Source organism: Neopelma chrysocephalum, unplaced genomic scaffold, assembly GCF_003984885.1.
Source record: "Neopelma chrysocephalum unplaced genomic scaffold, ASM398488v2 Primary Assembly neopelma1_84, whole genome shotgun sequence".
In the NCBI taxonomy this organism is placed as follows: domain Eukaryota; kingdom Metazoa; phylum Chordata; class Aves; order Passeriformes; family Pipridae; genus Neopelma; species Neopelma chrysocephalum.
Window position 1 is genome coordinate 5,452,266 of NW_020897746.1, and position 15,602 is coordinate 5,467,867.

The window sequence follows — 15,602 nt, forward strand, 5'->3', positions numbered from 1 at the left end:
CTTGAGCATCTGTCTGTTATTTCAGTGAACTGACCAAAATATGATTGAGATAATTTTTATGATATTAAATTGCTGTGGGAGGGAAAAGCTGCAAGGTGTGCTTTGGCCTGAAAATGCTCAGACTCTTAAGCATCGTTGTTCAGACACTTGTGGAGTGTCTTGCTGAAGACAGGAAGGTGGGTGTATGGCTGGTGTGAGCAGAGCTGGGGCTCAGGCTGTTGTGGCTTTGGCTCTGCTCCATCAGTGCCCTGCAGATTTTCACTTCTGATGCCTAAAGAACTGCTCAGTTGTGCTCACAAGGTGTGCAGGCAGGCTGGGAGGTCACCTGTCAGGAGCGGCTGGTCCGTGGGCTCTGCAGCTTCTCCCCAGCCTTTTCTTATGGTCAGAAAATGCCTGTGAATAATGTGAATGTTGTAGTCAATTGTAATACATGTCAGGAAAAGGCCCAAGGAGAGCTTGGGTGTTTTTTAAACAGTTGCTCTTGGTTGTTATGTTCAAATGATGATGTCAAGGTGGTTGCTCAGAAATGCCTGGATATTCCTATGATTAGATCTGTATTTGTGCCAGAAGTTAGTATGGAAAATTTGCAGTGTGTTTCAGAGCTCTTGGTTTTTTTGTTATGTCATAAGGGAACATATTGCTCAAAGTGGTGTGCTACTGTTCCTGGGGTAGCTTAGAAAACCCTGTTTCCCCTGTGCTTTATAGAGGCAAGAAAGCTTTTGTAGCTGCCATGGTTGTGTAAGTTGACCTTCCCCTCTCATGGCTCTGGCTCCTGGGACCGTGCAGGGCTATGTTGCTCTTCTTGTGTCCAGAGAAGGGAATGGAGCTGGGGAAAGGTCTGGAGCAGCAGGAGCAGCTGAGGGAGCTGGGCGGGGGGGGCTCAGCCTGGAGAAAATGAGGCTCGGGGGGACCTTCTGGCTCTGCAACTCCCTGACAGGAGGGGGGAGCCAGGGGCAGTCGGGCTCTGCTCCCAGGGAACAAGGAACAGGACAAGAAGTAACAGCCTCAAGCTGTGCCAGGGGAGGTTGGGCATGAGGAGGAATTCCTTCATGGAAAGGGTGATCAGACATGGGAACGGGCTGTGCAGGGAGGTGGTGGAATCCCCGTTCCTGGAGATGTTTAAGGAGAGACTGGACGTGGTGCCATGGTTTGGTTGAGATGGTGATTTTCGGTCATAGGTTGGACTCGATGATCCCAGAGGTGTTTTCCAGCCTCGCTGACCCCGCCGTCCCGTGAACGCCCCACCCAGCACATGTTGCAGGGCGGGTGCGGGCGCGGGCGCCGTTCCCGGGACTACACCTCCCAGCGGCCCCCGCGCGGCGCAGGCGCAGTGCGGAGCCGGTGGGTGAGGCGGCGCGGCGGGACCCGGCCCAGGGCCGCGACACCCCCGGTGGCACCGGGGCTCCGCTGCGACCCGCGCCGGTCCTGCCACGGGCGGGGCTGTGGGGACGCGGGGGGGGTGGTGAGGCTGGTCTGTGTGGCCTACGGGGCGAGGAGGGGGCTGTGGGGTGGAGGGTCCGTGCGGGGGGGTGAGGCTGTGGGCTCGGTGCGGGACGGAGCCGCGTGTGTGAGGAGGGCTCACAGCCCCTTTCCCTGCCCAGCACACCCGGCAGGCATGGTGGGCTACGACCCCGAGGCCAAGTGCGTGTCTACGGTGGAAGCGGCCGCAGCAGGGTCGGCGTCCGGCTTGGTCACTCGGGTCCTGATCAGCCCCTTGGATGTCCTCAAGATCCGCTTTCAGGTGCCTCGCTCGCGGCGTGCTCGGGGGCAGCGGGTGGGAGAGCCTGTCAGGGAGCAGAGCGGATCCTGTCCCGGGTGAACAGGTCACTTGTGCAGCCAGAGAGCACTAAATCTGCTTGTCAGCCCTCACCCACGGTGTGTACAGGTTACCCAAGGTAACAGGGCTGTCTTGTGACCACCAGTTCTACTTACATAACTTACCTTGTGCGGGAATGGGATCTCTTTGAATGGGATTGTGTGTTTTTCGTAGTTTGTTCTCTTTCTCTTTTTTTGTGAATGGTTTCCACTACCTGACTGAATTTCACCCCCATCCCTACTTGCTTACCTTCGCGTTCATGCACATTTTTATTCTTTTGGAGCCCCACATAAATAACATCCCAGTCAGATCTGGGTGTGGTTCTGTGGGATTGGCAGAATGTCTTATCTTAGCATTGGCTGGCTGACAGGGTTGTGGATTCCTGAACTGGACACTTGAACCTTGTTGAAGTGTGAAATGGAAAATATTTTCTCCCTTCTCCTCCAGCTCCAGATTGAGCAGCTCTCCTCCAGAAACCCCACGGCCAAGTACCACGGCATCCTGCAAGCTGTGCAGCGCATCTTCCGGGAGGAGGGCCTGGGAGCCTTCTGGAAGGGCCATGTTCCCGCTCAGTTCCTCTCAGTTGGCTACGGAGCTGTTCAGGTGAGGTGACCTGACATGACCTGGGCCCAGTGTGAGCACACAGGGCACTGCCCTGCTCCCTTCCCTGCGTGGGCAGGTGTGGGAAGGCCCAGGCTTACACTGTGACACAAACTAGTGCCAGTCTCGAGGATGTGTAGCTGTATAAAGCTGATGTATAATTCCTAAGTTAATATTCCTGAGCTTGCTGAGCAGCCAGAAGCACAACAAGAGCAAACTGACCTCTGGCTATATCTGGTGTCACAGGCAAGCCTTGTTTACTCCTGGCACTGTTGATGTCCCAAGCCAGGGCAGTTTTTTGCTTTTGTTCATGCTGTCACCATAAGGGCTTGTTAGAAAAAAATCAGTGAAGCTGATGAGGGTGTTTTGCACAGCGTGTTTCTTGTTAATTTGTAAATATTAGCAATAGTTTTTTGAGCAGTGGTTGAAAGGGTAATGGACAGTGTATCTGTAACACAGTAAACGCTCTTCAGGGTACATAGAGCATTAAAGTGAGTTTTTCATTATTCCAAATGCAAGAATTAGCAGAAGTGTCAGAGACCAGAATATCCCAGGCGTTCCCTGGGCTGCTTAGTGACTTTAACACGTTGCAAGTTGGGGAGGACTTTTGAAGGACAGACAGAGAAGGTGGTTGCAAGCAGGGGGGCGGAGCTCTTGGTGAAATAAGAGAGGAGTGGGAGATCCGTGTGAGTCAGAAGAATCAACTTCCTGACCTGTCTCCGTTTGTTTCCGGAAGTTCATGGCGTTTGAGAGCCTGACAGAGCTGGTGCACAACGTCACCTCGTACAGCGCCCGCGGCTCCTTCGTGCACCTGGTCTGCGGGGGCCTGGCTGCCTGCACAGCCACCGTGGCAGTGCAGCCTGTGGACACCCTGCGCACCCGCTTCGCTGCCCAGGGCGAGCCCAAGGTGAGGCTGAGGGGTCAGGGTTTGGCACTGTCACCCGTAGCCGTAGCGATATTTCACGTGTCTGAACACAGGAGGTTTGAAGGCACACACAGCCTGTGGGTTAGAATGAAAGAGCAGGTGCTGTGATGGGCAGTGTTTGCGCCGTTGCCAGGTTACCACTGTGCTGTTGACACAGCTTTCTTAATTATGTTTTGCTGCTCCTGGTTGTGTTTGAGTCTTGACAGATGATCCAGAAAGGAGAAACTGTCCTTAACAGGATAACTCAGTGTTCACTTCACCTGTTGGCCATTTATAGAATCCCTTCCTTAGGCTGTTGAACATTGTGGTTTTGAAATCTTCCACTTACACAGAGTCATGTTTAGGTAGTGATAGGGATGACATTTGAAACCAGTTACCTTTCACCTGTGTTCCATGTTCTTATTTACACAAGAATTGGTCTCCATGTAAATTAGGTCTGTAATAACCGGAGGTAGATAGATTTGTATCAGAGCCATTTCTGGGTTTTTACTTAGCCTGCAGTAGAATCACAATATGTATTATATGAATTGTGCTGCAGGAATAAGCAGAGCTGTTGAGACAAAAATAAACATCGTGTCTGTGATGCAAGTGGTCTCAGGACTCAGCTCTGTGCCTTGTTTCTTCTAAATCACCCTGTTTGAGGGTGTGCAAAGTCACCTTGCTCATCACTTTGTGCTGAAAACAGTCAGTTGTTTTTTGGGCGGTGGGAAATTCCTATCCCCATTCCTGGGAAATGACCTGACCTTTGGTTTGCTCTTCCTCATCCAGATCTATCCCAACCTTCGCCATGCAGTAGTGACCATGTACCAGACGGAAGGGCCTCGGACTTTCTACAGAGGTTTGACCCCCACACTCGTTGCTATCTTCCCATATGCTGGTCTCCAGTTCTTCTTCTACAACATCCTGCAGCAATTTTCGGAATGGGTGATTCCAGCTGAAGGAAAGAAAGGAGGTAGGCACTTTGGGGCAGTGATGTCTGCAGTCAGGAGAGAAGGAGGAAGAATGTTAGTCTGGGTGACTGATGTAAGCTCAGTTCTCAGTCCTTTCACCCTTTTTGATGCAAGATCTGAAAAGTATCTCTATTTCCCACCTCTCATTCTTATCCCTGCACAGATATTGCCAAAGTAAGTACAGTGGAGTTTACAAACAGCTACTGTTTTAGAATAACCATGATGGAAATGAGTGGATGGGAAAGTGAAGTGTCACAGGCCAGGGGTCTTTTTCTTGAACTGTATCATATTACTCTGGGAAGACACAGAACTTATTTCCCACAAGCCTCTGAAATTGTCAGGCAGTGCCAACTTGTGACATTCCAATCCACAATAAGTCAGTTTGAGCAATCAGGGGTGCAAAATATCCAGTGACCTGGCTTTTGCTGGGAGCATGAAAATGTTTCCATCCACTGGCAGCAAGTTCACTGGTGACCGGGGGTTGGGTTTTGCAGACCAAAACCATAAGTCAGTGTAATGGACCAAGAGGAGCTGTTGGGCTCTGGCTCCAGTGGACACTGTGAGCCTGACCTAGAAAATACAGACTGAGGTGCTGTGGCCCAAACTATGTCATGTAACTTCAAAGGGCCTTTTTGACCTTACTTCTTGTGAAAAGTGATTTTTTACCTACCTCTTATGATCTTTAATCACAACTCCTGCTAATCCTCTTTTTTCCCCTCCCTGCTATCCTCTTACCTTTCTGCTTCTCAGGCAACATTAAAAACCTTGTCTGTGGCAGCTGTGCTGGGATCATCAGCAAAACCCTCACGTACCCTTTGGACGTGGTCAAAAAGCGACTGCAAGTGGGTGGCTTTGAGCACGGTCGGGCAGCCTTCGGGCAGGTGAGAAGTGTTGGAAGTGATGGATTTTCATGACTATGGAGCCAGTCCAGTGCACTGGAATGCAGTGATGGTCCGCCAGTGGTGCCTGTTGTGTTCATGTTTTTCCTTCAAATTCCTTGGATCTGAGAAGGAAATCAGTCTGTACCCTAAGAAACTCTGGGATAAGAATTTGAAGTCTTAACTGATTGCATTGGATGCTTTTCCTCTTCCTGCGAGGTACAGAATTTGTTCTTAGCACTGATGTGTCACAGGATGTTAAAACTGCACAGTGTGACACAATGACATGCAGACAGCTAATTTGGAAACTTTGAAGTCCTGTAGATGTGTTTTCTTTCTGTCAAAAAACTCATAAGTTGTCCCTTCTTAAAGAGTGAAGGAGATGGAAAACAGTAGCAGCACAATCTGAAATAAACTTCACAAACTTGTACACTTGTGCCATAAAATTAGTCATGCTGTTGTTGCACAGAGATTTTACAGTTAGAATGATCTGCATAAGCCATTGCTGGTGCTAAATGTGTACTTTTCCTCCATCCTACTCTCTCTGAACTGCCTCTCTGAAACTTTCACATAGTTATAATAGTAGCCAGAAAAGCATTTGCAGGCTGCATGCTGAGATTATGCTTCTGTGCTATAGTTTGGGGATCTTTGTGTTGTTTTCCAGTCGTCCTGGAGTTCTCTTGTTTAACCTTGTTGCCGTTTCTCTCCCAGGTACGGACGTACAGGGGTTTCCTGGACTGCATGAGGCAGATCATGCGGGAGGAGGGCTCAGGTGGATTCTTTAAGGGCCTTTCCCCCAGTTTGCTGAAGGCTGCCTGCTCCACTGGCCTCGTCTTCTTCTGGTATGAGCTGTTCTGCAGCCTCCTGTGCGCCCTGAAGAGCCCCGACAGCACTGGGAGGAAGGAAGGCTGACAGGGATGTGTGTGGCTGCCTGTTCTCCTCAGGAGGGGAGACTGATGGCTTTGCTCTGTCACAAGCGTGTTGGAAAGGCCAGAGCTCCCAGAGCTCCTCCAGCCTGTGGGAAATCACCTCCTGGGACCAAGCAGAAGGAGAAGGCGACTGCAGTTCTGCTGGAGACACTGAACTGCTTTGCTGGAGGCTGTTCAACTGAGCACTTTCATTAGCTCTGTCTCCTCTCATAAGCACGCATTTAATGGAGAGAAGGGAACCAAAAGACCACTCCCTAGCAGCAACTGTGCTCTGGAAAGGCACCCCCAATAAAGTGGGTGAATTTCTGAGGTCGCCCTGGATCCCAGAGAGGGATCCTGACCCAGCCTAGTGCAGCTTCACCAACCAAACACCCCTTCCTAGTGCTGCATCCACACAGCTTTGTTCCCTTGCTCTGTGCCTGCTGTTTGCACCAAATCCTTGTCTAGGTGTTGCACAGGTCACTCTGTTCTGCTGGAGTGAAGTCAGGTAAAACCACCTGAGTGCACAGGCCCTCAGTTTTCCTTTCCTTTGCTGCCAGCTGATGCTGCTTGGTCACCACTTGCTGGTTGTGCATTCCCAGCCACCTTAAACACAAGAGTCTTCTCTGATCATGCTGACCCAGACTTGCTCTTTCTTTAACTCCAGTGAGCTTGATTGTATCCTGAGTTCCCATTTCTCTTCTTGGGTATGTCTGGCCATGCATCTCTTAGGGGCTTGCATTGCCTCACTCACACTTTTCACAAGCAAACCTGCAGATTAAGAGCCCTCCTCTGAAGGGATTCAACGCACAAACCTAATTCTTACTTCAGGGTTCTTTACTTCAATGCAGCAAGTAAACAAATGCTGTATGGAGTTAAGAAATATTTACTCTAAGTTGGAAAAATGAAGGGAAAGTCCTGTGGAAACTCGTAAGTTTTTATTATTATTGTTATTTATTTAGTAATAATTCAAACACCTTTGAATGTTTCTAGCAAGTATTTCTGTAGTGGCCTCAAAACATTTCTGAACCTCGTTCCTACACTGGCGCTAACAGATGAAAATGTTTTGACAAGATTAGCTGAAGTGAAAGGAATGAACATCAAATGGGAATTGTTTGGCTGAGCGTGGTGGTGTTTCACAAGAGAAGGATGATTGAATTAGAGCCGGAGAAGTGTTTTTCTGGAGTTTCAAAGGTTTTAGGAGTGGTTAAAAAAGCCAACAAAACAACCAACCAACAACTCTGATTTACGTAACAGTGGAAAAGAGGAAAATTACTTTCTTCCTCCTCTTTTATTCTGTGTGTTTTCAAGCTGGGCAGGGTGTGGTTGGGCTGTGTGGAAGAGTCCCGAGGAAGAGCCCTGCCTTACAAACTTTAGTCATCTGTGAGGGGTGGATAGGGGAGAATCCTGGGTTATTTGGAGGATGGTTTCATGGTTCTTCTCTTAACACAGAGCTTTTCCCAGCTCTTTTGCAGTATTTGTTAATCCCAAATGGTCTGGCCAAATTCCAGCGTGACCAATTCCATTCCGTTGACACAACTTCTCCTGGTGTTTTGAACATATCAGCATTGCTCACTTATCCTGAGCTATTGTGAGAGGCTGTTTTTAAAAAGCAGCTGTTTCACTGGTGGCTGAGGTATCTGGAGAGATTCCTTGCAAGCCCGGGCCAAATAACTTTGTGTCTGCTGTGGTCTGAGATCTTGGAGTGCAAAGTGGCTGTTTCACTGCAGGTGACTGAGAGCTGCATAAAATTAAACTCCCTGAGCAGTGTCAGTGTCAGGCAGGAGGCCGATATGTGACCCTCAAAGAGGGGCTGTGAGCTGCATGTACTCTAAAAATGGCAGTTTTGTTCAGAGGAGAAAATGCAAAGAATGTGGAATGAAGTTTCTCAAAGTGTCTCAGTCCTATTGGCATCTTCGTGTGTTATTTAGGCTCTTCTGAGGTTGCTCAAAATCTTAACAATGTCTTGCCTTTGTTTATTGTTCACCTGTTTTTCTTGGAAAGACATCATAAGCAGGAATGAACTCAGCCTCCTGACATTCTTCTGAGAGAGAGAAATGTCTCATTTCAAAACAGACACAAACAGGTTGGGTTTGTTATTGTCTTTGGGCTGCTGGTGAGAGCAGTGCTCTCATGGTTAGCAGGGACAGGCCACAGCAGAGAATGCTCAGTGCTGACCTAGGCTTCCTTAGGAAATGGGACTCATCCGTCCTGTCTGAACATTGCAAGACTTGTTTTCCACTTTATGTCAAAGAGCTGCCGCTAAACTGCACAAAATGTGGAAACTGGTTGGGAACTCAGCAGTGGGAAAGAACAGGAAAGTCAGTGCTCTGCTAAGATGAGGTTCCTCTGGGGTGCTGTGGATGATGCAGGCATGTGCAGCTTGGCTGCCCCACAGAGAGGGCAGCACTGGGGAGTATGGAGCAGCTTTTCCTCTCTGGGATAGTTTTTTCCTCAACTCTACATTAACTGAGCTTGCCTCCACCCAACAGATGGCAAAGTCAGAGTTTAAGTTGTGCCAGTCTGGCCCAGGCTGTGGAAGAGACACTCCCTGGTCGGAGGGCTTTGGCATAGGGCCTTTTGGACTGTAAGTCACAAATGTTACAGGCCCATAAAGGCACCTGGGCTTCCAGTGAGAGAGAGAGAAAGATATGACAACCTCAACTAGACAATATTGGGAGTTGCATCCAACAGTCACTTGTCTCTGGTCAGCAGCACCTGTCCCTCATAGATTTCTCATGTGCATTTTGCTGGAGGAAACAACTGTAACAGAAATGTTGTTTTCTCTTTGGGAATGAGGCTGAAAGAACCACTAGGAGGACAAGGTCTTGTTTCTGCTGCTGCTCTGGCAAAACACACGTCGTTAGGAGCTAAATTTCCTAGAATTAGAGGAGCAGAGATCTGTAGTCACCTTGTTCTTCCATATGCTGGGACAGATTTGCTCTTGGAAGCTGCTGCTCCCGTTCAGTGTGAAGTGACTCAATGAGGCTCAGTGTGGAGTGACTCAACGCAGCGACTGTGCCCGATATTGGCCAGTGGGATTTCTCTCCAAGGTAATCCTATCACAGGGATTTGCCTGCACTTCACCTCACAAGCTGCTCAGCAGTTGCATTTGTTTTCTTCTAGTGCCTTTTACCATCAGAACAGTCCAAAAGCTCCTTAGCAGGCAGAGCACTGGAGAGGAGTCGTGCTGTAGTTGTTCCTGGCTCCACCATGATGCCGAGCCGGCCTCGGGCGGGTGAACACACAAGGTCTGTGATGAACACGCTGCTTCCTGCAGCGCTGGCTGGCTCCTCGAGTTCCTAGGACAGTCCTGCTCTCAGGATGCTCATCCAGAGCTACACAGCATCATTTTTGAAAAGAAATGAATGTTTTACGGTCGGGATTGGAATAGATCGTGTTTAATTCAGGTTTAAGTTTCTCTTGTGATGTAGAACTGTAACTCTGCGGTGTTTTGCTGTGTTGCCTGAGCGGATCTTTCGCAGCTGCTGTTTTCAGAAAGCATCTGAGCACAACGTGTGCCTACCTTTGAGACAAGGTACATTAAATATTTTGTTATGCAAATGTTTGGCTACAGTGGGTTTATTCCTTTCTTCTTGGTGCCTATTTCTGGACCCCACAGGAACACTGTGGCCCAAAAGGGAAGGATAATCAGGGCCCAGAGTGTGAGATGGCAGGAGCCATCTGTTTTTCCCATCGCTGGCTCCTGGGTGCTCTTCAGCAGCAGGCAGAACTGTACCCTCTGCATTGGGTATCACAGTTGAGAACCTCACCAAAAGGGATCAGCCGAGGGGGATTTGTGCAGCCTGATCCCATCGCTGTGTCCAAGAGGGGCTGTCGGAGCCACAGCAGTCGGTCCTGAGCCACCCACCCTCGGTGAGTGAGTTGAGGCTTTGTTTGTTTGTCTCCAGCCAGGCCACACAGCGCTGCAGAAAATGTTCCCAAACTGCTCGTTCCGTGTTTCCTGAGCCGTTCCCTGGTTTCAGCCTGGCTTCTCTGCTGCGAAGGCTTCACCCCCTGGGGGCTCTTCCCCTGTGAAACGGTTGGGAGTTTAGAGGAAAAACGTGAAGTGTGTTATGCCATACTCAGCTCTTGTTGCAGGGCGTTGATTTAGCACATCTCCCCTTTCCTGATTTTTTTTTCCTATTGATTTTTTTATGCCACTCTGCTGCAGCCTGCCCTGGCCCGGAGGGGAGAGCGGAATAAACGCCGTTTTCACCTGGAGAGCGCCGGGAGAGCCCCGCGGGAGACCAGGATAGAGGGGTAAGTGCTGCCCGCGACCCGCCGGCGGGGAGGCCCAGGGAGCCGGGGAGCAACCAGGGGTGCCCGGGGGAACGGGGAGGGCAGCCGGCCGTGCCTGCGGGGGTGGCCGGGAGTTCCCCGAGAAGCTCCCAGGGGAGCAGCCGGGCGTGCCCCGGGGGGTGCTCGGGAGTTTCACGGGGGTGCCCGGGGGAGCAGCCGGCCGTGCCTAGGAAGTGCCAGGGAGTTTCCCGAGGGAGCAGCCGGCCGTGCGGGGGCTCAGCCCCGCCGTGCCCCGGCGCTCGCAGGCGGTGGCGCTGCCGCCGGCGCTCTCCCGCCCCGGCCCGGCCCGGCCCTCCCCCGGCTCGGGCGAGGAAATGACCTAAGAGGAAACCTGGGCCGTGCCGGGAGGGCGCGGGGCCCGGGAGGCGCCGGCGATGTCCCGGCGGCCGGAGGACCCAGCGGGGGCGGCCGGCAGGTCGGTGGGGCTGTGCCCGGCTCCCCCTGCCCCGCCCGGGGCAGCGGCGGGGCTGCTTTCCCTGGGATCCGCCGCTGCCTCCGTCCGGGGGCCATTGGGCTTGTGCCACCCGCGGGGCTGGAGCGACGGGAGGCAGCGGCGGGGTTCCGGGACGCTCCGGTGGCGCAGGTGCCCCGGGCCGGACGGGTCTCGGTGCAGGGAGTTCCCCCTGCGGTCGGCGGGTCCGGACGGGGGCCCTGGGGGCTGGCAGCGCCCCTCGGGCAGGTGCTCAGGGGCGGCAGAGGAGACGCGCTGCGCTTCTGTGTCTCCCCTTGCAGTGGCCGCGGCTTGTCCAGCCCGTCCTGCCAGGTGTGTCCCCGCAGGGTACGGCCCTGGCACCCGGGCTGGTGAGTCACCGGCAGACTGAGGGCGCTGACCCCAACCCTGTCAGTCCCAGGGACAGCTCGTCTAGTGGGGATCACTGGCAGAGCAGCAGTTGGTACCCACGGGCGATGCTGTGCCCGGTGTCACCCACTGCCACCAGCCTTTCAGACAAGGTCCTCCTGGCAGCAGAGGCTCTAGAGCAGGCGAGGCCCGCCTGGTTTGGTGTTGACACGCTGTGGTTTGCTCTGGGCAGGGTTATTTGGCACGGCAGTTCAAAGCAGCCGTGCCCGTCCCGGGGAGCCTTGGGGATATGGGTGCTCCGGGAGAGGGGCAGGGCGGCGGCGGCAGAGACGCTGCCAGACGGGCTCGGGCACTTCCTGCCTCGCTGTGTGCAGTGCTGAGCTCTTGCCAGGTTCCTTCTGCGTGGTGATGCTGCTGGTGGGACACGGGGCTGCTGGAGAGCTCGGGCTGCTCCACTGGCAGTGCAGCAGGAGAGAGTGAGTGCAGGTGCAGAGACAGAGAGATAGTGCAGAAGGAGGAGAGGTCAGCTCGGAAGGTGTTTGCCAACCAGGCATGGCACGGAGGGCACCCAGCTGCTTGTGAATCTACCTGGGAAAGACACCTGTGCAGGTCCCGGGCCAGGTGAGAGCTTTGGCTGTGAGAGCAGTGTCAGCAGGTTGTCACCCCCACGGGGCTGCTCTCTGCTCTGGGTTACTACCTGTTGTGCCACAGCTTCATGGCAAGTGCTGTGTCCGAGGGGTCAGGCTGCTCACTGTACTGCCCATGCCCCTAAAGGGTGATGGGCTCTTGGGCTTTGATCCGGTGTTTGCAGAGAGGGTGAGTAATGGCCGAGGAATTTCGACGAGCTGGCAAAACTCATTTGGCCGATTGCCTTGTCCTGTTTGTGCTGCGGGTCTGGCAGCCCAGCATTTCACATCCAGCAGATCAACTCGTGTGCGTGTCAGAGCCCTTCCTCTCCGTGCTGTGGGTACCCTCTTGCTTTCTTTTCTGTATCATGGAGCAGAAGAAAATCAATCCAGAGACTATTTAGGTGCTCTGGTGGTGCCGCAGAGCTGTGCTTGACTGCAGGGGGATGAGACAGGAGCTGTTGCTGTTGAGGATTTGGCTGTGGAGCTTGCTGTGACTCTCTGGGAGCCGAGGGAGCCTGGCTTTGGGGTAGGAGAGGTGCTCAGGTGAGCATGTGTTGGATGGTGGTTTCATGCTGGCTTTGGTTCTTCCCAGATTTTGTGTGAAACCAGCTAAATTGATTTTTCAAAGGTACAAGGGAGCAGCGTGTGCTTCCCTGTGATACAGCCACTGTGAAGCTTTCTGAGGCAAGGTAGATATATTTTGGGTCTGCCATGTCTGTAACATGTTTTTCATATCAGAAGAATGTAAAGGCTCTGAAGATGAAGTTCTATCATAGGCTGGTTGAAAACAAGGCTTAAAAAGATGTAGGAGTGAGGATGTGCTTGGATCTAGGGCTGGAATTGGTGCCCTAATAACAGAGGAGTTTCCTTGGGGCGGGGAGCTGTCAGGATAACAGCCTGTGTGTGCTCCAGCACTAGGGATTTGCTGAATGGCAGGTGAAGGTTTGCCTCTCTGTCCGACTAAGCTCTGTGTGCTCTTTCCCCAGGGACTGGCACTAGCCCATCTGTTGCTCTGACTCTGGCCCCTGGAGGAATCCAGTCATGGGGGAAACGGGCAAAGAAGAGTACAAAATACAGTCCTTTGACTCTGAGACTCAGAAGCTGCTGAAAACAGCCCTCAAAGGTCAGCAGGTTTTTGTGAGCTCCCCTGCCATGCGCAGCTTCAACGTGGCTGTACCAGGCCATGCACTGACCTGGGATGCTTTCCAGACACTCCAAAGCAATCAGGGCCCAAAGAGGGCTGGGTCCTGACAGTGTTTCTCCTCTCTACAGACCCCAGCAATGTGGACCTGGAGAAAGTGGCCAATATTATAGTGGACCAGTCCCTGAAAGACTGTGTGTTCAGTAAGGAGGCAGGGCGGATCTGCTACACCATCATCCAGGTGAGAGCTCCTGCCAGACCACGAAACACTTGGGATATGTTGTGTGGGTTGTCCCCCAGCTGGACCAGGAGAGGCTTTGCCCCAGCCCCATGCTCTGACCCCTTGGCCACCTTCCTCTCCTGCTGCTTGCCCCGTGCAGTAGCAGCATCCAGAGCAGTGGGTGAGCACAGGCAGTGAGTTGCAGCATTTCTGCCTGGGAATCACAGGAGGGTATCTGCATGGTCCTGCATCCCCCAGCATCCTCCTGCCCCTCTCACACCCCTGTTTCATCCCTCCATCCTGCTTTTGTGGGATTGTAGGCAGAGAGCAAACAAGTTGGCCAGAGCATCTTCCGGAGGAGCCTGTTGAACCGGCTGCAGCAGGAGTACAAGGACAGGGAGGAGCTGCGCACCCGCTCGCTCCAGGCCTGGATCTGCTACGTCACCTTCATCTGCAACATCTTCGACTACCTGAGGGTGAGGAGCCAGGGCAGGAGCACCCAGCTGCTGCTGTGTGGGGTGCCAGAAGGGCCTGGGCATCCCAAGATGCCAGGGGTGTTGGGTGGGAGCCCCAGGGACGTGGGGGCCAGAGCTGGTTCTCAGCATGAGGATGTACTTACAGGCAAGCAACAGGCCTGGAGAGGCAGAGGAAGAGTCTCCACAAACAGTCACAAAGTCTCAGCTTCCTCATTTTGTACCTGGTGTTTGAAATCCCCTGATTTGCCTGCTCCCAGATGTCCCAGACTGGACTGGTTTAGTTGCTGTGGGGTCCTGGGGGGACGTACTGATGGAGTTTGTCTGCAGGCCTTTGTGCAGTGTGTGAACTTGGATTCCTGCTTAGGGTAGATGTAAAAATGATGTAAGTAGAGCTGTAAGAAGGAAAAATGCTGTTGCAACAACTGTATTTACCAAGACTATCTGCTTACATTTAAAAATAGATGGTTTTTACATCATTTGTTCAGCTTCTCTGGTTCCTGGAGACTCAAATGTAAATCCCACCAATATGGCATCTTGCAGCACAACTAAATCCTGCTTCCATCTCCTTTGGAGAGCAGCAAGGGAACAACTGTTTGAAATAGCTGCAGACTCCTCTCTCTGTGGCCCCAAGGTGACATGGCTCCTGCCTCCTTGCAGGTGAACAACATGCCCATGATGGCTCTGGTGAACCCCGTTTATGACTGTCTGTTCCGGCTGGCACAGCCCGACAGCCTGCAGAAGGAGGAAGAGGTGAGTGCAGGGGAGAGCTGCTGATGTGCCCCTTGTCCTGCCAAGGACCTGCACAAAGCACAGCCCGGGGGGTGCAGAGGAGCTCTCCTTTGCTTTGTGCTCAGCCATCTGCTCTTCCTTCTGAAGGTGGACTGCTTGGTCCTGCAGCTCCACCGCATCGGCGAGCAGCTGGAGAAGATGAATTCCCAGCGGATGGATGAGCTCTTCTCCCTCCTCCGAGATGGCTTCCTACTGCAGGAGGGGCTCAGCTCCCTGTCCCAGCTCCTGCTGCTGGAGATCATTGAGTTCCGTGCTGCCGACTGGAAGATGACAGACGCTGCCCAGAAATACTATTACAGCGAAGTGACGGATTAACCTCCCGCGGCAGAGGAGGGGAGTCCCCAGCACTTTCACCAGCAAGCTTCGTACCAAGTTGGAATTTCTTTTCACCTTAATTTTCTAGCACTTCCTGTAAATAGGATTTATACTGGCTAGAGCCCCTGGGCACCTACAGTCAGGCTGCAGCTGGTGCTGGCCTGACTTCGGAGGTTTGGAGCAGTGGGAAGGGCACGTTTATCCCAGAAGTTCTCCCACTGATACTGTCTTAATATTGGGCTGCTGCCAGCAAAGGGCTCCTAAGGCTTCTAGCTCACACCAGCATTTTCTATGAGTGGTAAGGAAAGCACAGTTTAGGCTGAGAACATTTTGCTTCACCCCAAAGCCAGCAGAGCTGTGGGAGGCAGCAGGGAAATCTCACGGCTCAGGTTGTACCTGGATAGGTACAACAGGTCACAGAACACACTGTGGCCTCACAAATAGCTCAACCAAGTGCTTTTTTTTCCCAGATTCCTTCCAGCACGCTGGCTGCACCTGCATGCACAAGGCCTCTCCCACAGCCAGGAATACCTGCCAGGAGAGGTCCCTGAGCACATGTAGGAACAGGTTTTATAAGTTTTATACAATAACTGTCATGTTTTTTTCAGAATTGAGAGAGTTTCAGCCATGGCATGTTTGTTATAAGAATGGGAGAGGAAGAAAGGAAACAAAATAGTCTATTGAAGGATTTTTTTCTAATAAAAGTTTTCCACTAACACGTGCCCTGCTTTCTCTCTGTGCAGCTGCTGAGCTTTGAACAATGCTTAAGGGTTGCTCCTGACTGAAGCCTTAAGGCTGTGATAGTGTTTCTGCTCCAGTGTAGGGCATTAGCCTGGCTGTCCAGAACCAGGGTA

The 15,602-nt window shown here is 52.4% G+C and overlaps 2 protein-coding genes across 7 annotated transcripts; both read left to right on the plus strand.

Moving 5' to 3' along the window:
• The first annotated feature begins 1,329 nt into the window (after positions 1–1,329).
• SLC25A19 (solute carrier family 25 member 19) lies at positions 1,330–10,231 on the plus strand. Of its 4 annotated transcripts, XR_003535583.1 has the most exons (8): positions 1,376–1,471; positions 1,602–1,741; positions 2,264–2,419; positions 3,153–3,323; positions 4,110–4,293; positions 5,042–5,172; positions 5,881–9,615; positions 9,700–10,231. XR_003535583.1 is itself a non-coding variant. In XM_027691519.1 (7 exons), the coding sequence occupies exons 2-7, from the start codon at positions 1,616–1,618 to the stop codon at positions 6,079–6,081; spliced, it is 969 nt and encodes a 322-aa protein (XP_027547320.1). In that variant the 5' UTR covers positions 1,330–1,341; positions 1,602–1,615; the 3' UTR covers positions 6,082–9,641. The 4 variants fall into 4 exon arrangements, 3 of the variants coding, with proteins under 3 accessions (XP_027547320.1, XP_027547318.1, XP_027547319.1); XM_027691519.1 differs by lacking the exons at positions 1,376–1,471; positions 9,700–10,231 and adding an exon at positions 1,330–1,341 and having other exon boundaries at positions 5,881–9,641; XM_027691517.1 differs by lacking the exon at positions 9,700–10,231 and having other exon boundaries at positions 5,881–9,641.
• Positions 10,232–10,250: 19 nt separating this feature from the next.
• On the plus strand, positions 10,251–15,464 carry MIF4GD (MIF4G domain containing). Of its 3 annotated transcripts, none has more exons than XM_027691523.1 (6): positions 10,251–10,340; positions 12,794–12,930; positions 13,080–13,189; positions 13,489–13,644; positions 14,302–14,394; positions 14,521–15,464. In XM_027691523.1, exons 2-6 carry the CDS (start codon positions 12,849–12,851, stop codon positions 14,746–14,748), a joined length of 669 nt encoding a protein of 222 aa, XP_027547324.1. In that variant the 5' UTR covers positions 10,251–10,340; positions 12,794–12,848; the 3' UTR covers positions 14,749–15,464. The 3 variants fall into 3 exon arrangements, with proteins under 3 accessions (XP_027547324.1, XP_027547323.1, XP_027547325.1); XM_027691522.1 differs by lacking the exon at positions 10,251–10,340 and adding an exon at positions 10,698–10,794; XM_027691524.1 differs by lacking the exon at positions 10,251–10,340 and adding an exon at positions 11,159–11,180.
• The last annotated feature ends 138 nt before the right edge of the window (positions 15,465–15,602 follow it).

Bases quoted from the DNA above. Each gene is read 5' to 3' on its own strand.
- MIF4GD (XM_027691523.1), top strand. From the start codon at position 12,849: ATGGGGGAAACGGGCAAAGAAGAGTACAAAATACAGTCCTTTGACTCT. The intron at 12,931-13,079 runs GTCAGCAGGTTT...TCCTCTCTACAG, and splicing joins GCTGAAAACAGCCCTCAAAG to ACCCCAGCAATGTGGACCTG. The intron at 13,645-14,301 runs GTGAGGAGCCAG...GCCTCCTTGCAG, and splicing joins ACATCTTCGACTACCTGAGG to GTGAACAACATGCCCATGAT.
- SLC25A19 (XM_027691519.1), top strand. From the start codon at position 1,616: ATGGTGGGCTACGACCCCGAGGCCAAGTGCGTGTCTACGGTGGAAGCG. The intron at 2,420-3,152 runs GTGAGGTGACCT...TGTTTCCGGAAG, and splicing joins TTGGCTACGGAGCTGTTCAG to TTCATGGCGTTTGAGAGCCT. The intron at 5,173-5,880 runs GTGAGAAGTGTT...TTTCTCTCCCAG, and splicing joins GTCGGGCAGCCTTCGGGCAG to GTACGGACGTACAGGGGTTT.